The following is a 22,856-nucleotide window of genomic DNA, read 5'->3' as shown; positions in this document are numbered from 1 at the left end:
GGACACAAGTGTGACAACAAGCCCCCCTGGGGAAGGTGCAGGCAGTCAGGAAATCCCAGCAAAGTCAGGACATGTCTGCTGGCAGGAGATCTCACAGCCCGGGGCGCACTGGGAATCCCTCAGCCACTGACAGCCCCACGTTCCCAAGCAGGACCAGAGAGATCCATCAGATTTGGGCTAATCCTGTCCTGCCTTTCCCTGTGCTATAGATAGGACTGTGCTGCTGCAGCTCTTTTTATAGAGACACAGAGAGGAGCCCCCCCACCCACTCCTGCACACAGAACCCACCGCCACACCCAGCCTGGAGCCAGTCCAGCACAAACTGGGGCAGAAAATCCAGCAGCACCACAGGGGGAGCAGTCCCCAGCCCCCAGCAGGTATTTTTAGATCTCACCTCTGAGCTGGCCCATATGCCACCGCAGCTGCAGCTCCGTGACACGGGTTTCACAGGTGACAGCAGGAGCAAGGCAGGGAAATCGTGCTGGAAGATGCCCTTGGATGTACACGGGAGCTGAGACACACTCCTCCCTTCTGACCCCTCAGCCCAAGCTTTAGCCAGCAATTATCTGGCCGAGAGGCACTCTGTGCATCCCTGGGGCCCTGCTAGAGCACTCTGAGCCATTCCCTCCCTTGTGAGATGCCCCATGGCACATCAGCTCCCCTCCCAGTGCACAGAGGAGAGCTGAAGTGTGCAGCTGCTCCCCTTCCCTCTGCTTTACGACCACAGGAGAAGGATGCTAATCTGTGTGTTATCCCCTCGTGACAGCCACCAGCTCTGGGAGCTGCAGGAGGCCCCACACACACCACAACACATCCCCACAGCCTGCAATGTGCACAGGACTCCTGCTCCCATCATCACAGCGAGCACCACAGCCACTCCAGCCCCAGAAAAAAAAAAAAAAACCACAAGCTTTGATTTTTCTCTGAGATATCATTTCTAGGCCAAGCTGAGGCGAGGAAAAGCATTCAAATGTGAGCCCTGGTTCAGTGCCACCAGCCGGGGCGCTGGAGCTTGGCCAGCCCCCAGCGTCAGACGCGGGCCCGGGTGTGACAGCAGGTGAGTGACAACGGCCTGAGCAGCGCTGGGTACACAGCTGGGTCGCCCCAGCGTGCTGGCAGCTTCAGCAGCAGACACAGAAGGGCTCCATCCCGATCTGCTCCCAGCAGCACCAGGCGTTTGTGTCCCTGCTCTGCACTGTCTCAGCTTCCCCACAGGGGCTCATCACAGACACAAACAGACCTGGAGATTTTGGCATAGCTCTTCAGCAGAGTGCTGACCTAAAACACGTTAAACTCTGCAAACAGAGGCCGAGCTCAGCCCAATGGCTCCATTCAGCTCCTTCACACCCCAGCAACACCTCAGCAGCAGCTGCAGCACAGCCCAAGGGACCAATCAGCATCTGAGTATTTATCCCCAAATCACCTCTCCCTAGAGCCGAATTATCACCTATTGATAGGGCTTGATGGAGGGGGCACAGACCACAGAGATTTTACAGATGCTCCTCTCAGGTCCTGAGTAGCTGACAAACCCTGTGAATGTAGTGTGAGTTGAGTTATTTTGGGAAATAACCCAAAACCCGGGCTGGCAGGAGCTGTGCCAATGCAGCTGCAACTCGTCAGACCTTGCTGAAGATGGCACAGGCTTGCCTGCAGGGAGAGGGGCAGGGGCATCCTGTTTAGCTGCTCCGTAATAAACAACAACTAAACCAAATCCTGGGGATGGGCAGCCATGGAGGAGGAAGGTGCCAGGGGTGCTTTTGGTCAAAATCAGGCACACTGTGGCTTAACCCAGGTAACACTGGTCTGCCCAGCTGTAGGGAGATACAGAGGGCCTGGAGGGAGGAAATGAAAGGACACATCAGCAGAGCTAGAGATGGCTGGTGGAGACATCTGGGATCCTTGGGGAGAGGGGCTGGGAATGCTGCCAGCATTCAGCCTGCCCAACTGAAATCTTCCCGGCATGCTGGCAGAGGTGGTGGAGGGGCTGGAAGCCCCTGTGAGGCTGCCTTTGACACAGACCCAGGCCACGCATTGGTGGCTGCTGGATTTGCTTTCGGCAGGCGAAAACAACAGGGGCTCCCAGCCGCGGGGCGGGCCCAGGGGGATCGAGTTCGCAGCAGCTCAGCAGCCCCAGCCTCTCCGGAGAAACCGAAACTGCCGGGATTTGAGGAACCCGAAACTCCCGTGCCGTGACGCCTCTCTCTGCTTCTCGCAGGGACCGAGCCCTCGGCGAGGCTCGGGGTGGGGCTGAGCCATCCCTGCTCCGGAAGCCGCTCACAGCAGCACAGCGGCCGCTCCGGGTGGGTATCGCTCCGGTGGGCATCGCTCCGGGTGGGTATCGCTCCGGTGGGCATCGCCACTCCGGGGGGGCATCGCCGCTCTGGCTCCGCCCTTCTCCCGAACGTCTGCTCGCGGTGGGACGTGCGGCTTCAGGTCAGCCTGGGCCACCGGGGCTCGGCGGGGTCGCGCCAGGTCAGCTGTCCCTTCACAGCGGAGCTCGGGAGGCTCAGCCCTCTGCGCACGGGCGGGGATGGGCTACGCGAGGGCCGGGCTCGGACCCGTACCTACGGACGGGGCTGCGAGCTTTTTCCCCAGCCCGGCGTAGAATGTTCAGGGGTGCCGGGGAGCGCGATGCGGGGAAGGCGGGGGGATGCGGGGCCGGAGCGGAGCGGGCATGCCGGGGCGCATCCCACGGCGCCAATGCCGAGCGGCTGCTTCCCTCTAGCGGGGACCGGGGGCTTGGCCGGCGGCTGCTCCCGGCCCGGCCCGGCCCCGCACCGCCTCCCGCAGCCCCGGGCCGCCGCCCTGCAGCACGTGGGGAAGGCGGGACGCGCTTCCGGAGCGGCGGCGGCGGCGGAGCGGTGAGAGCGGCGGCAGCGGGCCGGGAGATCCGCACCGCGGTCCCGGAGCGCGCCCGGGGTCCCCGGGGGGGTGCTGGGGGTTCCCGGCTCCCCTCTGGCCGAGCGGATGGGCCCGCGGGGAACGCGCCCGGTCCCCGGGCAGAAGCGGCTCCTGCGGGCGCCGCTCCCGGCGGGGATGGCTCCGCTGTGCCCCCGCCCTGTCCTCGGGGCGGCCCGGGCTGGGATGCGGAAGGGGGTGAGAACAAGCACCCCAGCTGGGCCTGCTGCCATTCCACCGAGACACGTGAGCCCAGGGAAGGTGTGGGAGCGGCAGTTCTGGCAGGGACACGGTGTGCCCTGGAGCAGGCGCAGGGAGTGCTAAGGAAAGGGAAATAAGTGTTGTGAAGATCTGCATTAAACTTGATTCCATTTCCGCAGTACAAGATCCTCTGACCTGTAGCAATGGGGAGACCCAGGAAGGAGGCTGCTGGCACATCATCCCCCCGAGCGGCCGCAACCGCCTCCAAAACTGCTCCCGCTGCGCCCCCGCCTTCCACTTCAGCCGCCCGGGCCAAGGCCGCGGCTGCTGGGAGCCAGTCCCGAAGCACTCCGGCTGCCAAGGCTGCCACCCCCACGCAGGGCCGGGGGACAAAGGCAGACTCTGCTCAGCCGAGATCCACGGCATCCCGCGGAGCCCGAGGAGATGCTGGGGACAAGAGCAGAGCACCCAGCAGGAGTTCTACAGCACAGAAGGCGCCTGATTCCAAGGGAGCCGCTGGTCCTGCCAGGACTGAGCTGTACCCACAGAAGAAGCAGCCTGGGGCTGACCTGAGCAAGGCCTGTGACCAGTTCCTGCCCCCTGTGAAGAGCCAGGACATCCCGAGGGTGGAGAAGGAGACCCGGGGCCAGCGGGAGAACCCCAAGTGGTACGAGTGGCGGGAGAACCGCATCACCGCCTCCGTGGCCCCCAAAATTGCCAACAGCAAGTTTGCCAACAGCAAGACAGACGAGGTGCCCAAGTCGTACCTAAAAGAGGTGGTGGGCTCTGGCTCCAAGGTGCAGACCCCAGCCATGTCCTGGGGGATCCGCAACGAGAAGGTGGCTGTGGAGGCCTACAAGCAGAAGTTACAGAAGGGGGGCAAGCCAGTGCAAGTGGAGGACTGTGGCCTCTTCATCCACCCTGAGAAGAGTTGGCTTGCTGCCAGCCCGGATGGGATCATCAAGGATCCAGCCACAGGGAAGGACCTGGGGCTGCTGGAGGTGAAGTGTCCCTACAAGCATAGGAACAGGACGGTGCGTGAGGCCTGTAAGGACAAGGACTTCTGCCTGGAGGTGGATGGGGATTCCTATGTCCTGAAGAAGAATCATCCCTACTTTACCCAGGTCCAGTGCCAGCTGGGAACCACTGGCTTGCAGAGGGCTGACTTTGTGGTGCACACCAACAAGGAGACAGCTGTGGTCCCTGTGGAGTTTGACAGGGAGTTCTGGGGGAAGACAGTGCCCAAGCTGGAGAAGTTTTACACGGAGGCAGTGATTCCCCACCTGGAGCAGAAGGCAGGCAGCTCTGTGTGGGCCAAGGAGGAATAGACCACTGCCTGCCTACCTCGACTGGATACTTGTTTGGTTGCATTACTCCAGCTTTGTTCCCTAGCATAGAAGTTATACCCAGTTAGTTGCTATTCCTGAACCGTTTACAGCCTTGGAACTGAAAAGTTGTACCAGCAGGACCCTGCTTGGTAAGGGTCCCCACAAACAGTGCCTTCTTGCTGCGCCAGCCAGGCCAGCACTCAGACCCCAGAGCCTTCTTGTCCTGTCACCCTCACTGCATCCCCCACCTGTCCCAACAGCATGCCAGCTGGAAGCTGACACATGTCTGGATCTGCAAATGAAACCAATGACATCTCTGTGTTGGAATTAGAGGCTTATTTTGTGGAGAAAACTGGAACCTTTGGCACCTCAGTTGCTGTCAGGACTAATTTCTAACTGCACTCCAGAGTGGAGACAGAGACAAGGAAGATTTGTTAGAGCCCAAGAGCAAAACACTCCTTTTGAGCCAGTAATGTGCCTTAAGCATCAGAACAAAGGCACAAGGACACCCTTCCTCCCTGAGCCATTGGACCTGCTGCTCCTGTGGAATAACCCATGACATTCCCCGTGAGATGGCAGCAGGCTCTGGTACATGATTCCTACTGAAGTGGTTGTCCCCCAGGCCATGCACCTCCTGAGAACCTACCCATGGAGCATCCCTGTAAACTGCAGTAGTGTGGGAGGTGGTCATTGCCAAATTAAACTTAGATGCACTGGTCTGCTCGTTTCCTGTTGTTTTTGCAGCTTGGGATTTACCTGGGGGAGTAGCAGGGCTGAGAGGTGTCCCTACACTGGGTCCCCTCCCAGCCACAGCAGAAGAGAAGCAGGGGAGTACTTGGGTCCACAAGGGACACGAGAATCAAGGTCACTGACCTATGCCAAAGCCACCACTGTTATGGCAAAAGTATTTATTATATACATAAGACTCCAGTCACACTCCACAGGGCAAGGACCAGAATTCGCTATAATACAAATTAACTATAATACAAAGTAACTATAATACAAATTAACTATAATACAAATTAACTATAAAAACATAAAGCACTTTTGGGGCCCAGGCTTTCCACAGGAGGAGAGAGGCACAGGGACGAGCCTGGGGGCTGCTGTGTGACAGGGGGCTGCCCCACACCCTGCCCCCAGCTGTGGTCCCACAGTAACCAGATGTGCAAGTAGGAAAGAACCCAGTTAAGAATTATAGTCACGGGGACTGGCAGGTAGGGGCTGAGCTGAGTGTCACCAGGACAGGAGCGGGGCCTGCATCCCCCAGGGAAAGTGCAGAAGGCACATGGGCAGGGCTCTTTGGAGGGGCTGCGAGGAGGAGGTGGGATCCAACAGTTAGTGCATGTGGGGCCCCAGGAGATCACAAACACTAACACACCACCCACAGGGACGAGCATCTGGACAACCCTCCCATCCCCTGCACACTTCTGGGATAACGGAGTTCTGTGGCCCATCCGATCCTCAGGGAGAGCACGCGGGGCAGCTTTCAGGGGCCAGAGGTGTGAGGGGGACAGTCCGGCCCCGTGTCCCAGCCCCTCCCCTGCCAGTGCAGTGATTGTCTAAGTCTTCAGGTTAAGAAGGGACCCCTGGCCTCCCTGCTCTGCAGGAGCATCAGTCAACAAGGCGCTTGCGGGGCACTGTCCGCGCTCGGTTGGAGCGGCGAATCTCCTGCTTGGCATCGCGGCACCGCTGGCAGATGAAAATGTCAGGCACGTTGGATTTGCGGATCTTGGCACAGGAGAGGTGGATCCAGGTAGCGCATTCGTTACATTCGATCATGGGCCTCCCTGCAAAGGGCTTCATGCAGAAGCAAGTGATCAGATCCCAGGCATCGTCATCTGCTCAGGGAGAGAGAGAGAGAGACCCCAGTCAGACACCACCTGAGCAGCTGCAGCTCTGGCTGTGGCCACACCAGCCAATTCCACTGCTGTTAAATGGGACAGCCCCCCACTCACCTTCTGCTTTGGTGTTGGGAACTTCTGTGAATTCGACTGCTAAAGTTGCAAAAGGGAAAAAAAAAAAAAAAAAAAAAATCAAAATCAGATGAGTAAGTCAGCCCTACACCCCACTTCAGACCTGTTTCAGGTCTGCATGGCTTGCTCTGCAGAACAGAGCTACCAAAAGGCCTGGTTAGTTTCCTGCCCTCTGCTCCTCAGTCTCCCAGGTCCCAAAAGTATTCCTCTTACTGGGAAAAGCTTGGGCTACAGACAGGCCCTCCCTGTGGCCAGCAAGGGTGGCTCCAGCTGAGGGAGGGACAATGTTTGCCACTGGCTGCAGCACAACAAGACCCCCTGCAGTCCCCCAGACACTTACCACTGAGCTGGGAGGTGTCTCTGCTTGTATCTTCCCCTGTGCTTTGGTCCAAGGTATTACAGGGACTAGGGCTTTTCCTCTCTCCAGAGAAGGAGTCATGCTCCTTAAGCTGAGGATCATCTGCTGGCTTCTCAGTTCCCTGTGCTCCATACATCAAGTCCTTCTCCTCCGTCACTGGCTCCTCCAGGAGGGAGTTGGGCTGGGGGTCCCCAGGTGGGTTGAGGGAAGGCTCCAATAGCTCCTCTTTCACAGGAGACAGCTGTCCTGCCAGCGCAGCCAGCTGCTTCACCCCATCCTGCTCTGCCCCAAAGTCTTTCCAAGCACTCAGTGGCACCCTCTTCTTCACCTCCTGCTCCAAAATGCGTTTCTTTGCTGGTGGCTTCTTCCGTTTTATTTGCTGGGGCCGGACGTTGTAGAAGGCGGTGGAAAAGGCAGGGCTGCTCATTAGCAGGCCACTGCCCACAGCCCCCCTGGCCACAGCATTCCTGCTCTTCCTATTGTCCATGGGCATGTGGCCATCAGAGGAGTGAGATGAGGTTGAGCTGTCGCTGTCCTGAGTGCTCCCTGTGCTGTTCTGGGGGCTCATGCTGCCTCCGTGGGTCCAGGGCACATACTAGTGGCAAGAGGGGAAGATGAAGGATTAGCAGGGGATACCAGGGCACAGATATTTGGGGTAAGGACAGAACGACTCTCCAGCAGTGTCTACCCAAACTCCAAGGCCAGACTGGATGGGCCCTGAGTGACCTGATCTAGTGGGCAGCACCCCTGCCCATGGTAGGGGAGCTGAAACTAGATAATCTCTAAGGTCCCTTCCAACCCAAACCAATCCATGATTCTCAAAAGATTAGGAGCTGAGTCTGTACGTGGCAGGGAGACCAGGAGAACGAGTGTCTTTGTAGAGAAACACTGTGCAAGCCCACTTACCTCTTCGGGGTAGGGGATGTAGCCTGCATAGGCCAGAACGAAGGTGCAGAACTGGTTGAAATCCTCCACAGTTCTCCGCCGTTTCTGAAGCGGCTGCAACGAACACCACGAGTGGATTAAAATCCCGGGATATCCCAACCAAACCGATATCACAGGCGGCGCTGGCGGCAGCCTTGGACCACCGGGCAGTTTTACAAGCACAGAATATCGGGGTCACCCAAACACCCATCCTTCCCGTAACTCTCCCTCATCTGCCGAGGAAAATGCAGCCCTTCCCTTTAAACCCCGATCCCGGGCGGGGTGGCGGCGGGGCTGGGCGGGGGGGGAGGGAGGGCCGGACACACGCGACGACACCGTGACGACATGCCGGGACACCCGGAGCCGGCGGCCGCTGGCGGAGCCTGAATCAGCGGCTCGGGGCCCGGTGCCGGCATGCCCACCCACGGGCGGTGACTCCGGGACGGGGGACGCTGCCGGGGTAGCGCCCGGCGCGCTCGGGGCTCGGTCCCGCGGGGGGAGCGGTGGGAGGGCCGGGCGCCGCCGGCAGCACCAGCGCCCCGCCGGGGCAGCCCCGCTCCCCGCGGCCGATCGAGGGGCAGCCGGGGCCGGGCCGCGGCGCTGCCCCCGCGGCGGCGGCCGGGGATGGGAGGGGGTGTCGGTGGCGGCCCCCCCACACCGCCCGTCCCCGCGCCGGGCACCTGATGGCTCCCAAGATGGCGCCGCGCTGCCGGTCCTGCCCCGGCCGACCGGCCGGGGGGGACCCCGCCCCCCAAACCGACACCCCCGCGCCCGCGGCAACCGCGCCGGCACGGGACTCCCCGCTCCCCCCGGAGCGGCGCGGAGCACCCCCGCTCCCCTGCACACACACGGGCACCCCGGCACCCCCGCAGCCCCCAGCCCAGCCGAGCGCCCCGGGCCCCCTCATGGGGACCCCGAGTGCCGCCACGGCCCCCCCCGGGGCGGCATCCCCCGCCCGTGCCCACAGCCGCCCCCCGAGGGCTCCTCTCCCACGCACAGCCCCCACGGGCACACACGGAGCCGCCCCCCCCGCGCACACACAGACACTCACACACACACGGAGCCCCCCCAGCCCTCCACACCAAGCTTCCCCCTCCGGCACCGCCACCCCTCCGCACACAGCGCTCCCCCACGAGGCCCTCCGCCACACACGACCCCCCCCCCCAGTACACACAGACACACACGGAGAGACCCACAGCCCCCCCGCGCGCGCACGGCCACACGGAGGGGACCCCCCCGTACAGCCACACCGAGGGACCCCCCCGTACACACACACAGCGCACAGAGGGCACCCCTGTCCCTACACACACACGCAGAGCGAACCCCCCCGTACACACACACAGCCACGGAGAGCGGACCCGCCCGGACACACAGACACACTGGGGACCCCCTCCCCCTTTCACACACACTGAGGGGACCCCCCCCCCCGCACACGCACACACAGAAGGGACTCCCCCCCCCGCCCGCACACACACAGGGAGGACCCCCCCGCACACACACAGCCACACGAGCCCACCCCCCTCCGCGCACACACAGGCGATCCCCCCGCTCCGGAGGACACCCCGCACCCCCGATGCCCAGCTCGCAGCCGGCCCCCACCACCATCCGCTCCCCGCCGCCCCACTCACCTCCTCGGGCGCCGGGGACGCGGGGCTGGGCACGGGGCTGCTCCCCGCCGAGCACGGCCCGCCGCGGGGGCAGGGCTCCGCCGGCTGTCCGCCGGCGCTCATGCCGGTGCCGGTGGCGGTGCCGGTAGCAGTCCCGGTGCCGGTAGCAGTCCCGGTGCGGTGCGGTGCGGTGCCCGCCGCCGGTGGGAGCGAGGCTCGAGCGCCGCCCCGGCCGCAGGGGCGGGACCACCTGGTGGCGGGGAAGGCGGGGGCGGGGCCTCGCGCCGGCCGTCCCGGTGCGGGGGGGTGCCGGTGAGTGTCCGCCCCTCCCGGTACCGAGTACGGGAGCGCAGCCCGGCTGGACTCGCCCGAACCCGCCGCCGCCGCCAACGGCAACGCCGCGACACCGCCCAGCGCCCGCGCGGGGCCGCAGCTCAGGGAATGTTGGGGCTCGGGGGGAACTCCGCGTCCGAACGGTCCCCGCGCGCCGGGCCCGGCCCGCACCCACCCCACCCCACCGGGGTGCTCCGTCCGACACGGCTGGAACAGCTCCAGGGCTGGGGCAGCCACCGCTGCTCCGGCCAACCTGTGCCACTGCCGCCACACGCTCCCAGGGAGGAATTTCATCCTAATATCCAAAGTAAGTGTCCCCTCTTTCACTTTAAAGCCATCCTTCCTCCTCTCATCACTATCCGCCTGTGTAAAAAAGTCACTCCCTCTTTTTAAAATATGTCAACAGAAAAAGCCACCCCAGAATTCACATTTTCTTGTTACTAGACAAGGATGGGCACCCCACAAGTACGGACATAGGCAAGGCAAAGATGTTTAATGCCTTCTTCGCTTCAACTTTCAACACCAGTGATGGGCTCTAGGGGGTCCTGAGCTGAAGGACCATGGCTGTGAGAATGATAAATTCCCAGTCGATCCCAAACTTGTGCAGGATCTGTGTTCCAGCCGAAGCCCTTTACAGCACTTCAAGAGTACTCAAAAGAGCTGGTGGATGTCATCATGAGACCCCTCTCAATGATTTTTGAACTGCCATGGGAATCTGGAGAGATCCCACTCGACTGGAAACTGGCAAACATTTTCCCTGAAAGAGCTAGAGGGATGATCCTGGGCACTATAGGCCTGTCAGCCACATTTCAGTGCCTAGTAAAATTATGGAGATTATTCTGAGAGTTATGGAAAAATACCTGAAGGACAAAGCAGGCATCAGCCACAGCCAGCACAAGTTCATGAGGGGAAAGTTCTGCTTGAGAAACTTCCTTTAAGGACAAGGTGACTCAAGTAGTTGATCTAGGGAAGCCTTGATATAAAATGTGGAGTTCAGTAAAGCTTCCAATACGGTCTCTTCCAGGATTCTTCTGGACAGAAAGTCCAGCACACAGCTGGATAAATGTCATGGGATGTGTGAGCAACAGGCTCATGGGTCAGGTTATAGTGAATGGGTTGGCATCAGACTGGTGATCAGTCACTGGTGGGGTTCTGAAGAGCTCAATTTTAAGGCCAGTGCTCTTCAAATCTGCATAAACAACTTGGATGCAGGACTTGAAGATACACCGAGTTTGCCAATGTATCTGAAGCAAGGCAGCTGTTATCAGCAGCCCCCCCTGACCGGGCAGCCTGTAGCAGATGCCAAACACAATGATATCTTTTGCTGGTCCTGTTCTTGATTTTTACCAACACGCTCTCAGCCTGTTCATGGCTGTTACTCAGAGGCAGCTCTTCAGTACCTGTCCCTTCCTTAGGAGAGTTCAGCACCCCTGTCCCTCCTTCCCTCTCTTCTGAAATCTTGTAGCCCCCATTGCAGTATTCCAGTTGTGTGGCACATCTGTTTCTTTGATAGCAATTATGTCATAGATTTTTAATTGCACCATGGTTTCCAACTCCTCTTGCTTGTTACCCATGCTGCATGCTTTGGTGTGGAGACACTTCAGATGGGGGCCTTTTGCCATTTGGGAGAAGCCCTGCCTGCTAATTCCTTTGAGACAATTTATGGGTATTACCCCATTGCTTCCTAAGGTGTTGATGTTTCCTTGTTCCTCTCTGACACCCAGAAACACATCCCCATTCCCTGCTCAATGTAATTTAAAGATCTGCCCCCTTCCTCCTGCCCACCCTGGCCCATTTCCCCCTCAAACCACAACTGGACCCGGTACCCTCCAGAGCTGACATCCAACCCAGCCTCACACCAGCTCCATGCCCTGAAAGGTGGCTGGTGGTCTCCCACTGCCCAGTGGGACACTGGCACACTCCATCCAGGAGGTCACAGCCTCATCTGCACCACAGAGCTGCCATTAAACTCAGAGAGAATAATCTGGAAACCATCTCCCCCTCCCCAGCCTTGTGCTTGAGGCAAAGGCAGGACAATCCCCCTCTCCCCTCCAAAATCAAGCCCCAGAGCCCCCAAGGAAAGGAGAGCATTGCACCCACTGCGTCCCGGGTTTATTTACACCACAGCCTCTGTGTGGGTGGGCAGGGAGGGATGCTGGGCAGCCCACCCCAGGGCAGTCACCCCCGAGCCGGCTCAAAGGCAAGGCAGGCAGCGAGGTGGTACCGGCAGCAGCACAGGGAAAGGAGCAGGGAGCACGCCGGCAGAACCGGGCTCTGGCTCCCTTGGCACTACAGACATAAGCAAGCCCCGGCATCGGGGGGCTGGGGAAGAGGCAGGGGTCACTTTTAGCAGCAAATGCCTCGTTTCCCTTCAAGGCAGCAGGGAGGACAGTGGCATGTGATGGAGCCGGACTAGTGCTCAGGCAATTAAACAAAAAAACAAAGAAAGAAAAAGGCAGAGGGTGAAGCGAAGAAACACGGAGAACAGCTCTTCTGCCCTGCAGAGCACGGAGTTAAACTGAGGGTCAGGGTGCTCTGCCTTCCCTCCTCTCGGCACAGCAGCAGCTCCAGGCACAGCCTTCCCAGCGTGCCCGGTGCCAGGCACAGCCCTGGCCAGTGCCAGAGCCCTGGCGTGCCCCTGGCCCCGCACACCGGGCTCCTGCTCCGCGCTGTCCTTCCAGCCGGCCCCGGGAGGGGAGAGCAGCTCAGGTGGCAGTTTGATGGCATGGCTGACGGTCCATGTGGGCAGCAGCGTCCTCGGCGCTCTGCCAGGCACAGTTGGGATGGAAGCCGAGGTGGCCGAGCTTTGCCCTCCAGCCCCTGGCGCAGTCCGGCTCCCACCTGCCTTATAGGAAACCCTCCTTGCGGAACTGCTCCTTCAGGATGTCCCTGTACTGGTCAAAGCCACCCTCGATGCGGGTGACGGTGCCGTTCTCACACACCCACAGCTCCTGGCACACCAGGCGGATGAAGCGCTCGTCATGGGACACCAGGATTATGCCACCCTGTCAATACACAATTGGGAAAATGGGGAACTCAGTGGAGCATAACCCAGGACTGGTGGCACGGAGACCTTGTGCCTCTGTCTAGCCTGTGCCCAGCACTTCAGGTTTCCATCAGCTCCCAGGAAAACTTAACAGTATTTTACTGGCAGGGAGCTCATCCCAGCTTTTCCTCCCTTCAGGGGGACAGACAGATCAGCTATGGAGGAGCCATGTGCAGTAGTAACATATTTAATCTCCTCTCTCAGAAGGCAAGTGCAAGGTCTGTTACTGCCTCTCCAGGTCTCCAGCAACTTCAGGGATGGAGAATCCACACAAAGTCAGTAACAGTGAAAAGGTGTCTGGGCAGGGCCCTGAGCAGCCACAGCTAAGCTCTTCTGTCATAGGAAAACTGCCCCATCCTGAGCAACAACCAGTGAGATCCAGGTTGACCACAGTGATATCTGGAGGCTGAGTCTTTGGAGATCAGGCATAAAATGTGCCTATGGAAGATCTGAGCGGCCTCAAGGCAAGGCTGGGAGCTGCACACAGCATGTGAGAAGCCTGAGTGTAGGTGAGGATGGGACAAGGTGCTCTCTGGGCTGCTACTGCCCCTCTCAGCCACTCCTAGCCAAAGCCATCATGAAAACAAACCACCAGGATGGATGGCTAAGGCAGACATGTGACTGATTTCCCAAATTCTGTCCCAGACTTGAAGTCACTGCTGGTATTTCACCATCCATCTCTGGCTGAGATACCAAGTAACTTGAGCTGGAGGCTGCAGGAGGTGTTAGAAAAACAAGGGATGCTGCTGGGAGAACCTTACCCGGAACTTATTCAGTGCCTTTGCCAGTGCCTCAATGGTCTCCATGTCCAGGTGATTTGTTGGCTCATCCAGGATGTAGAAGTTTGGACTGGAAGACAAGACAGCTCTGAGGATGCAGTGAAACAGGCTGGGTATGCACCCTGACTGCTGCTTTAGCTGCTTAGAGCCACAGCCATTGGCATGTGCCTGACCCCAGGATTGGCACTGCCCAGTCCCAGGGACACCTCTTATCCCTGTGAGCCCAACGCAGTGGGAGAAAACCATCTGCCTCCTTCCACACAGTCCCCCCCAGGGTAACACCTCCCTCTCCATAAAAACCCCCAAGGACAAGGCTTCTGTGGGGTAGCAGAAATTCCTTGGATGATGGATGAAGTAGACTCCTAGTGAAGTAAGCTCCAGGGATGAAGCCATGCAAAAATGAACAGCACTGGGGAGAACATTACCAGGGCATGGTCATCTGGGCAAAGGCCACCCGACTCTTCTGGCCCCCGGACAGGCTGGCCACGGGGCGCACGGCCAGCTCCCCCGAGATGCCGTAGCTCCCCAGCTGGTGCCGGTACTCCTCCTCCGTCTTCCCTGCAGGATCAGGTCACAACACAGCTATGGCACGCCTGGTGTGACACAGGGTCACAGCTGGACAGCCTCTGCCAGGCCAGCAAAAGGGAGATCAGCAGCACTTCCAGGCAATTCCCTCCCGTGCAGGGAAAACCTGACTGACACAATCAGGACAGGGGCTGCAGGGCTGGTGACTGACACCGAGTGATGCTACTCCCAAGTCCCTGTCACTGTGCCAAGTAATGGAGAAAGGAACCAGAAAGGGACCACAGGTTTTGGCAACTGGGAAAGGGGCATCCAGTGCTCATCCTATGAGCAGGAAAGCAGCTCATCAGCCTGAGATCTGCAGACTAGCAGCTATCCCTGCTTCTCATAGCTGATGAATGAACTTGGCCGGACTAGGGGAGTTATCCCAGCGTTGGCAGTGACCCTTAAGCACTGATGGTACAGAGTCTTCTGCCCAGGAGCATGGACAAATCAATGCTCCTCCATGCACAGCATCGGAGACCTCGGGGATCAACAAAAACTCACCTGGGAACTTTCTAGCCAGTAACTCTACAGCACTGATATTCAAGTCTAGTTGATCCACATGGTGTTGGCTGAAATAACCAATCTTTAGGTTTCTGCAGAATGAGAAGAGTGATTGGGAGCTGGTACCAGACCCTACAAACACAGCATTCATAGCTGCAGTGCCGTAAGGGGGCACATGTGTGGCCCCCAGCTGCACCATCCCTCCCAGTCCTCCAGCCCTTCCAACCAGGTACCTGTGAGCATGTCTGATCCCTCTGACTGGTGCCAGCTCTCCCATTAAGATCTTTAGCATGGTTGACTTGCCAGCTCCGTTTTCCCCAACCTAGAGAAGCAGCAACAGCATTGAACAATGTGAAAACCATGAAGGCACTTTAGAGAGGGAGGCAATGATCAGGGAATTTCAGTTCTGGCAGATGATGAGGGGGAGCAGGACAGAGCACAAATGGTGTACCAGGAAGCCGCATTTCTATCACTGACAAGCAGCACTGGCAGCAGTGCCAGATGTTCCCTCCCCAACTCTCATGCCTAGGGATCACCCAGTCCCAGCCTCATGTGCAAGCACAGTGTCTGCTGCCCCATCCAACAGCAGGGCCTCCACTACATGCTGCTGTCATCTGACTGGAATTGTATATGGATCCAGTCTCTTCCCAGCGGTATGCAGTGAAAGGATGAAATCACAAGTTCTATGCAGTACTAGGGAAAATGTCCAGTGTTCCTCAAAATGAGGATGATCAAAATGCTCTGATGGGACCCAGCTGAATGGAAGAAATGGTCCTCCCTGGAAACATCCAAAATTCAACTGGACAAGGACCTGAGCAACCTGACCTATAATCAAAGCTATCCCTGCTTTGAGCAGGGTCCTCCCAAGGTCCCTCACAGCCTCCATTATTCTGCCATCCCACATACCACACAGATGCGGGACTCCAGGTCGGCAGACACAGAGAGGGAATGAAAGATGTAGTGACTTGGCTCATAATAAAAATCTACTTCATCCAGCTGCAGGATTGGGGGGGAGAACTTCTCAAAGCCATCAGGGAACCTGAGGAGGCAGGAAGAAGGAGAGAGATGTCCAGGAACTTCAGAGACTCCCAACCACCCAGAACAGCCCAGGTGACAAGGAGGGCTCCCTACCATGCAGGGCCTCAGGGAAGGATGGTCAGGAGAAAGCAACAAAGACCTGTAGCCCTGGCCCCAAGAGGGAACCCAGCCTGAATGAGGAGACCTGTCTGGTCTCCCTGTCCGAGTAAAACTAGCCCACACAAAGGGGTGGTTGTCCCAGCTGGGACAGCACCCTGGAGAAGCTCATGTCAGAAATGGAGCCAGGTGCCCTCCAAAAATGGCTCAGGGGACACTTACCTGATGATCACCTCAGATTCCTTGTCCACAGGTTTCAGCACTGGCCTGAAAGACGAGGAAACACATAACCAAGGTGCTCTGCACTGTGGGTCTGCTCCCACACCAAAAGCCCAGGTAGAGCCTTTAGCTCTGTGGCACCTCATCCTAACCAAAGCCTCTGGACCAGAGACGGGCACCCAAAAAGCCCAAACCACAACTGTATCTGCCAGGTTCCCTGGGAACCTCCATTTCTTCCCATGAGCAATGCCCCTTTCCCACTTCCAGAGAGGAGCAGGACAGGCACTCACAGCTTCTCCAATAGCTTGAGCTTGCTCTGGACCTGGGACGCCCGGTTGGCGTTGTAGCGAAAGCGGTCAATGAAAACCTGGGGAGAGAAAAGCATCAGAGAGCCCCAATTCCCCTTCAGCACCAGCCACCCTGCTCACTGCCAAACCTACAGCAGCAAGGCAGAGAGAGAGGAACAAGGCTGGGAGAAGAATGCCCCAGCTTCACTGGCTCCTCCCAGTACCTGGATGTGCTCACGGTACTGCTGCTGGGCCTCGTACTCTCGCTGCTGGTTCTTGAGCCTCTCCTCCTTGATCTTGATGAAGTTCTCAAAGTCCCCCCGGTACATGTCCAGCCGCTGCGAGTGCAGGTGGATGATGTCCGTGGCCACCGCGTTCAGGAAGTTCCTGTCGTGGGACACCACGAGGATGGTCGACTGCCAGGTCTGGAGGAGACAGCACGAGGGAGGCCTGAGCACCACCAAGGCAGAGCTCGGGGGTTGGTGCCACCACCCAGGGAGGTGAGGAAATGTCCCCCCCTCACCCTTTCTTTGTATCAAGGTCTTCTCCCCCCCCATACCTGTAGGTAGCTCTCCAGCCACAGAATTGCCCTCACATCCAGCATGTTCGTTGGCTCTGAGGGAAGGGGAAAAGGCACTGACGTCAGGAGGGATAGGCATGGCTGGATTATATTTTTTTCCTATAGGAAAGGTTAGTGATCTGCACTGGGCAGGAAAGAGCCTGCCTGGAGACCTTCCCTGCCCAGCTCTGGGAACATGTAGGGTGTAATGCTGTGTGTGCATGGGGCTGAGGCTCAGGCAGGGATGCTCCTCACAGCAGCATCTCACCCAGACTCCCTACCCAACCTGGGCATGCTCTGCAGTGAAGGGACTTCCCTCAGCACACACTGGCAGCCAGGGTGCATTCCAGGGACTAGCAAGGGAAAGGGAACAAAACTTGGGGCAGGATGACATGCACACCACCTGGCTGGAGCAAAGGTCAGGGATCTGCTGAGCACAGTGAGAGCTGCTGCCCAGGCAGAATTCCCCGTGCCACTGCTGCCAACTGTGCTGCCAGGCCAGCCCATCACACGGGGCTATTTTGAGCAGGCAGATAAAGGCCATGGCATGTTCTCAACCCCAGGAAAGGCACAGGCAGGCACAGCAGTGTCAGAGGGAGACTCACAGTATCAACTTACCATCCAGCAGAAGGAGATCTGGCCTGGGGAAAACAAGACATGGGTATCAGAAGCAGAAGGGGCACAGGGTCAGTGCAGAGTGTCTCATCACAGACACAGAGCTGCAGTGCCTCCAACATCCCCACCTCAAGAGCCTGGGTTGAGAGGGCCCCCAGGCAGCACCCCTGCAGCACAGACAACAAGGAGGCTTAACCCCAGAGCATGAAAGCCTGGACACCAACCTGGCAAACAGGGCTCTGGCTAAGGCCAGTCTCATTCTCCAGCCTCCAGAAAACTCTCTGAGGAGAGAAGATGCAGAGAGGGGTTACTGTCCAACACAGAACCATTGTGTTTGCCTGCCTGCAGGATCCCTGCTCCCCCACGGCTCTTTTGGCTCTGCTGTCACCAGAGGGAATTTGTCCCTGCAGAGATTTCAGGCACAGCACAAGATCTGAGGTCCAGCAGGAAGGTGGCAGGAGACCACAGGCACCCCCAGGGCAGGAGACCACATTGGATGGGCAAGAATAAACCCTTGCTCTTCCTTACAGCCATAGCAGTGCCTGTGGCTCAACTGGAACATTTCCCCAACCTCATCACTGCCTCAGTGCCCAAAGTTTGGAAACTTACTTGGTTGTCTGTTGTTGCATCTTTGCATTAAAGCCCAGCCCAGCAAGAATGACGGAGGCCCTGGGGAAAAGGGGAGAGAACTGGAATCCAGCTACATCATCCAATGGCAGGGCACAGCACGAGGTCTCAGACCCACAACAACCAAGGGATCCCTGCTGCATATTGTAAAGCCATTCTGGTGCAGGAAAATTTCCCTGCACACCCCAGAGAAGCACTCGGCTAGGAAATGCAGCCCAGCAGGGCACAGCATCCACAGGAAATCCCAGGAGATCTGCAAAGAGTTTTCATCTCTTTGGCCAGGAAGAAAGTCACGCCACCACTACCATCCCAAAAATGCTCCCCAGGCACCAAGAACCTAGGGAGGTCAGATGGCAGCAGCAGCAACAATACAAGAAATCTGGGAGAACAAAAAAATCCCTCCAGTCTCAGCAGAAAGCTCAACTGTTCCTAAATCAGCAGAGCTGTGACAGAGAAGAGACAAGAAGAAAAGCAGGGAAAACCCCATCCCCACATGCTGGATCCCAGGGCTACACCATGACCCTTCCACACCCCAAACCACTGCTCAGCCCTGGCCATGCCAACACACAGCAGTGCTCACAGGGTGTCTCACCTTGCTGGGGCCTTGTCTGCCTCAATCTCCTCCAGCTTAGCATAGATCTCTGACAGTCTGGCCCCTTCTGTCCCTTCTCCCCTAGGACAGAAAAAGGAGGAGTGTGTGGGACTCACCAAGTCAGGGTTTGACTGTTGGGAGACGCTGATCTCCCCACGCAGGACTAAAGTGGGGAAGATACAGCCCACCCCTGCCAGAGCCTGGCTTTGGAAGGGACAGACCTCAGAATGAGACCTTGAGGTGAAGAGGCCACAGAAGGGCTGGAAATCCAGGGGATGCCCTCACCTGCCAGAACTGATCTTGGCTGTCAGGTCCCTCTCCTCCCGCAGCAGGCTCTCACGAGTGGTGTCACACTCCAGCACACTCTGCAGCGCTGGTGTGTCATCCCCTGCCACCTCCTGCTCCACGTGCAGGATGCTGATGTGCGAGGGGATGCGCAGGCTCTGGCTGGCGATCATCTTCAGCAGCGTGGTCTTCCCCAGCCCGTTCCTGCCCACCAGCCCGTAGCGCCGCCCGAAGGCCAGGTTCAGGTCTGCTCCTGTCAGCAGGACACTGCAGCAAGGGAACAGGCAGCTCCCTGCTCAGACTGTCCCATGAAGAGGGGATAACTGACAGCCACCTGCCCCTGCTGTATTTCAGGCTGTGCTGCAGCCAAGCAAAAATCACAGGCTTTTACTGCCCAAAGCCAATAGGGTCAGTGCCCACCTCGCTGCCTGATCTTTGCCACACCCTCTGTCCAGAATCCCAGGCAGGCTCTGTCCCAGTCCCCAGTGCACTCACCGCTCCCCGAAGGACACATCGAAGTTCTCGATGCGCACATCGTACGACTTGTTCTTGCCTGACGACTCCATGCGAGTCTCCTTCTTGCTGGAAGCCTGGCTGGCAGACGCCTCCTCAAGGACTCTGAGGACAGGCAGAACACAGAGAGGGGGCTCAACAGGAAACCTCTGGTACAGCCAGATCCCAGCCATGCTCAGCAGAGAGGATGGGGATGTTCAAAGTGCCCTGCACACTCACACAGGGCCAGATGACTTCAGGGAATCCCGCTCCAGCCTCTTGTCCTGCTTGGCTTTCAGCCTGGCTTCTGCCTTCTCCAGTTTCTTGGCATTCACCATCTGGGACACAGAACAGAGTTTGAAGAAGACAGAGCATCTTCAGCAAAACCCCTAAAAGCCCAGCTCTGGGAGAAAAAAGATCAATCAACCTCTCAAGCCTGGAAGAAAGGGAGGGAGGAAGGACAGGGAAACTGGGACAGATCCAACCATATTCTGAGGAGGCTAATCAGGCCAGGAAGCTACCTCAGGAATGAAGTCCTAAATCAACAGCTCATACACAAGTTTTGCCTCAGCAAGGCAGTGGTTTTGGCTGACCCTCTCATACAGTCAGTATCTGTAGTTCCAGGGATCTGGATCAGCCCAGTCACTTCAGCAGCAGCAGCCTGCCATCCCAGTGCCTCTTCTGGCATACCCTGCACCCACCCTTGAAGTGCACCATGAGGTGTTTCCCTTCCCAACACGTTACACCTTAGCCAGTTTGGAACAAACTCTTCTTGAGCAGTGGATCAGAGACAAAAAGCATTTAATTAACCCTGAAGGCAAGAAGGCGCCAAGTGTTTAAACCTGGCTTCTGGTCTTGGCCAGGCTTTCAGCCCACTCCAGCTTATTCCTGCACAGAGTCAAATATTTGTGGCTGACCAAGAACACTCCTAGGTATTTCTAGGCAACTCTGCAGGCACCGGAGCACGTTAGAGACCTGCATGCCAGACTGAAGAGAGTCTTGTTGCTAGAGCTGTGACTCCACACCTACAGACAGAGTCACTCTGTAAACCATACCCAGCTTTCTGAATCTCCTAGTAAGACGTGTCCTGCAAAGCTTGACAGGCCTCCCCAGGCCTGCTCAGAATCATCTCCAATTTTTCTGAAGATTCTTTTTTTGAATTGCAGACATGAGAGCTGGAAAGTGAATCCAGCTGTAACAACTCTGGTGCCAAAACCAGCCAGAGCTGCCAGTTTCTGGTAAAGACTCCCGTTCAGACACGTGGGAATAGTGTTAGGTCTCAGCCTCCAAGTGAAGGGTTCTCATCCTCAACACATTAACCCATGGAAAGGGAGCTCTGGGAGGGACCAGCCTGCAATGACACTGCCCACACTGTGGAGCTACTGCTATCCTTGCTTGGTGGATGTACACCTGCACCTCACCCATTCTCAGATTTTGGCACATCCAACACAGACAGCAAGCCAAGGCTGCTCCTGAGCAGCTACACATTCCATCAATACAGACATCCTGATTTCCTCAGGTCATGGAGTGGAACTACTTCCAAAGTTCTCTGCTCTTGATCTTATTTCCCAAACTACAACAATCTACCTGGCTCTAGAGCTTAAAATATCCCTGCAGCAGCCCTCTGCTAACTTTCCACCTGTAACACCTCCCTCTCCTGCAATTAAAGCATGGCTTTACCCCTTGCTGAATATTCAAGATGTCATTCAGGGACATCCTATTTGCTGTAGGAGTCAAAGGTCCTCGCAAAAGTCAGAGTTCACTAAGAAATTACAGCAAAACAGATCTCGTCAGATTAATAAGCTACTAACTCATCTGGAGCCTCTTCACCAGACCAAGGTCAAGAGTTCCCCAAATTATAGAGAGCTTGACAAGGAGGAGCAGTTCCCCCTGCAGCTATACTCCTAACCAGGCTGCTGCCTGCCTTGGTTGCTCTCCAAGGGCAACCTGGACTGGAGCAGGGCAGGGCACCTGCAGCCCCACGTGCCAGCTGCTCCCACAAGGAAGGGCACAGCCCTCACTCACCGAGCTCTGGCCTCTCTTCAGCAGCAGCCCCGGCAGCAGATCCGCGCTGGCGTCGCCTGCAAGGAGATGGTTGGGCTTGGTGAGCACGTGTGCCAGGGAGGCTCTGCAAAGCCCTGCCTCAATGACCACCCATGCCCAGACACGACTGATCCCTTCCCCCGACAGCATGAGGGGAGCAAAGGGCATCTCTCCACCTCCACCTTCACCCCAGCTCACCCCTGGGCACTGCTGCCCGGAGCTCAGTGGGAAACAGATGTGTGCCTGTGGGGCAGAGCCTGAGGCTCCCCTCCCAAGGTCAGGGGAGCATCCCCAGAGCCCCGAGCCCTCCCGAGCTCCAGCACCCCGATGGCAGGGCGTGAGCCGAGGGCATCACTCACCGTATCCATCGGTGATCTGGGAAAGCTGGATGGGGGCATCCAGCAACACCTGGCTGCAGCGCTGGGCTTGGCCCTCGTCCCTGCGGAGAGGAGGAGGAGGGTGAGGTGCGTGAGTGGGGTGAGGAGGTGCGAGGGGACGCGGGGTACCCTTACAGCTGCAGGGTGTTGAAGAGGCGCTGGCAGATCTCCCTGATGGCGCCGTCGTCCTTGGTGTCCTGCGACACCTCCCGCAGCAGAGCGCCCACCGCCTCCTCCAGCTCCTCCACCGATTCGAAGTCCGCCCCGCCGCCGTGCAGGATCCCTGCGGGCACACGGCGCTGCACACCCCGCCGCTGTCGCGACAGGTGGCACCTCCCGGTCCCCCCACCGCACCCCGCCCCGCCGCCTGTCGCGATTCGGGCGCTGCCGCCACAGCGGGGAGATGTCGCGACATGCGGCGCCGCGGGAGGCCGAGCCACAGCGGGCAGGCGGGAGCCGCTCACCCGTCACGTAAGCGAAGAGCTCGCCGTCCAAGTCGGGGAACTCGGAGCGGAGGATGTCGGCGCAGGACGCCATGGCGGGGCGGGCCCGCCCCGCGGAGCCGCCGCCGCCGCTCGAAGCCGGAAGGGACGCCGGGCACTGCCGGGAAGGAGGCGGGCGGCCGCCATGGCGCAGGGGCCGCCGGGAGATGTAGTCCGGGCCGGAGTGCGCCTGCGCACTCCGGGGCTAGGCTGGTGCTCGCGGCGCCACGTGCCGGCACGGCGGCAACCGGGAGCGACCGGGACGGGCCCGGACCCCGCTCAGCCCCTGCTCGTCCTGGCGCCCAGGGAAACAGGGTTTGGGACGACTTGGAATTTTTTTCTTCCCTCTTTTAAAAAAGTTTCTGCTTTTAAACCACAATCAAGACACCGCAGGTTGGGATTTAGGTTTGAATTTTTTCATCCATCGATGGGGAATGACCACTTGGACATCCTCACCTGGTCACAGACTGAAGGCAGAGGGGCTGAGCCAAGGCAGCTCCAGCTGCTCGGCAGTTACTGACTCAGCTACCCCATACAGCTCCCACCTTGGCCCCCGCCACCAAAAGCCAAGCTAAAAGCAGAAATTCTTTTGAGTTTTTTTCAGGTGAGCGCAAGGAACGATGACCAAG

General features: G+C 58.4%; 3 protein-coding genes across 8 annotated transcripts; 1 reads left to right on the top strand and 2 right to left on the bottom strand.

The window, feature by feature from the left end:
- Positions 1 to 1,967: 1,967 nt before the first annotated feature.
- LOC102064357 (uncharacterized) lies at positions 1,968 to 5,145 on the top strand. 5 transcript variants are annotated; one of them, XM_014265566.3, is made up of 2 exons: positions 1,968 to 2,300; positions 3,279 to 5,145. In XM_014265566.3, the coding sequence occupies exon 2, from the start codon at positions 3,303 to 3,305 to the stop codon at positions 4,425 to 4,427; it is 1,125 nt and encodes a 374-aa protein (XP_014121041.1). In that variant the 5' UTR covers positions 1,968 to 2,300; positions 3,279 to 3,302; the 3' UTR covers positions 4,428 to 5,145. The 5 variants fall into 5 exon arrangements, with proteins under 5 accessions (XP_014121041.1, XP_026647896.1, XP_074403414.1 ...); XM_026792095.2 differs by having other exon boundaries at positions 2,295 to 2,433; XM_074547313.1 differs by lacking the exon at positions 1,968 to 2,300 and adding an exon at positions 2,336 to 2,472.
- Positions 5,146 to 5,318: 173 nt separating this feature from the next.
- LOC102065039 (PHD finger protein 13-like) lies at positions 5,319 to 9,931 on the bottom strand. Its single transcript, XM_074547310.1, has 5 exons — positions 9,311 to 9,931; positions 7,665 to 7,757; positions 6,741 to 7,353; positions 6,383 to 6,421; positions 5,319 to 6,265 (listed from the first exon to the last, which is right to left on the bottom strand). The coding sequence occupies exons 1-5, from the start codon at positions 9,914 to 9,916 to the stop codon at positions 6,039 to 6,041; spliced, it is 1,578 nt and encodes a 525-aa protein (XP_074403411.1). The 5' UTR covers positions 9,917 to 9,931; the 3' UTR covers positions 5,319 to 6,038.
- Positions 9,932 to 11,712: 1,781 nt separating this feature from the next.
- On the bottom strand, positions 11,713 to 22,365 carry ABCF3 (ATP binding cassette subfamily F member 3). 2 transcript variants are annotated; one of them, XM_005484858.4, is made up of 22 exons: positions 22,210 to 22,365; positions 21,881 to 22,028; positions 21,728 to 21,807; positions 21,351 to 21,406; positions 19,566 to 19,663; positions 19,329 to 19,451; positions 18,834 to 19,100; positions 18,549 to 18,629; positions 17,939 to 17,998; positions 17,554 to 17,610; positions 17,333 to 17,355; positions 16,715 to 16,770; positions 16,380 to 16,580; positions 16,159 to 16,235; positions 15,872 to 15,916; positions 15,422 to 15,554; positions 14,749 to 14,837; positions 14,516 to 14,607; positions 13,873 to 14,005; positions 13,430 to 13,517; positions 12,464 to 12,627; positions 11,713 to 12,387 (listed from the first exon to the last, which is right to left on the bottom strand). In XM_005484858.4, exons 1-21 carry the CDS (start codon positions 22,280 to 22,282, stop codon positions 12,469 to 12,471), a joined length of 2,139 nt encoding a protein of 712 aa, XP_005484915.1. In that variant the 5' UTR covers positions 22,283 to 22,365; the 3' UTR covers positions 11,713 to 12,387; positions 12,464 to 12,468. The 2 variants fall into 2 exon arrangements, with proteins under 2 accessions (XP_005484915.1, XP_005484914.1); XM_005484857.4 differs by having other exon boundaries at positions 11,713 to 12,627.
- Between the last annotated feature and the right edge of the window lie 491 nt (positions 22,366 to 22,856).

Source organism: Zonotrichia albicollis, chromosome 9, assembly GCF_047830755.1.
Source record: "Zonotrichia albicollis isolate bZonAlb1 chromosome 9, bZonAlb1.hap1, whole genome shotgun sequence".
In the NCBI taxonomy this organism is placed as follows: domain Eukaryota; kingdom Metazoa; phylum Chordata; class Aves; order Passeriformes; family Passerellidae; genus Zonotrichia; species Zonotrichia albicollis.
Note: the sequence above shows the minus strand (reverse complement) of the source record. Positions and strands in the feature narration are given on the sequence as shown.

Bases quoted from the DNA above. Each gene is read 5' to 3' on its own strand.
- LOC102064357 (XM_014265566.3), top strand. From the start codon at position 3,303: ATGGGGAGACCCAGGAAGGAGGCTGCTGGCACATCATCCCCCCGAGCG.
- LOC102065039 (XM_074547310.1), bottom strand. From the start codon at position 9,916: ATGAAATTCCTCCCTGGGAGCGTGTGGCGGCAGTGGCACAGGTTGGCC. The intron at 7,758-9,310 runs GTGAGTGGGGCG...TGTTCGTTGCAG, and splicing joins CGTCCCCGGCGCCCGAGGAG to CCGCTTCAGAAACGGCGGAG. The intron at 6,422-6,740 runs GTAAGTGTCTGG...TTGCAACTTTAG, and splicing joins AGACACCTCCCAGCTCAGTG to CAGTCGAATTCACAGAAGTT.
- ABCF3 (XM_005484857.4), bottom strand. From the start codon at position 22,282: ATGGCGTCCTGCGCCGACATCCTCCGCTCCGAGTTCCCCGACTTGGAC. The intron at 19,101-19,328 runs GTGAGTGCACTG...CCCTTGCTGCAG, and splicing joins GATGTGTCCTTCGGGGAGCG to TGTCCTGCTGACAGGAGCAG. The intron at 18,630-18,833 runs GTGAGGGCATCC...TTTCTGTCCTAG, and splicing joins GCCAAGATCAGTTCTGGCAG to GGGAGAAGGGACAGAAGGGG.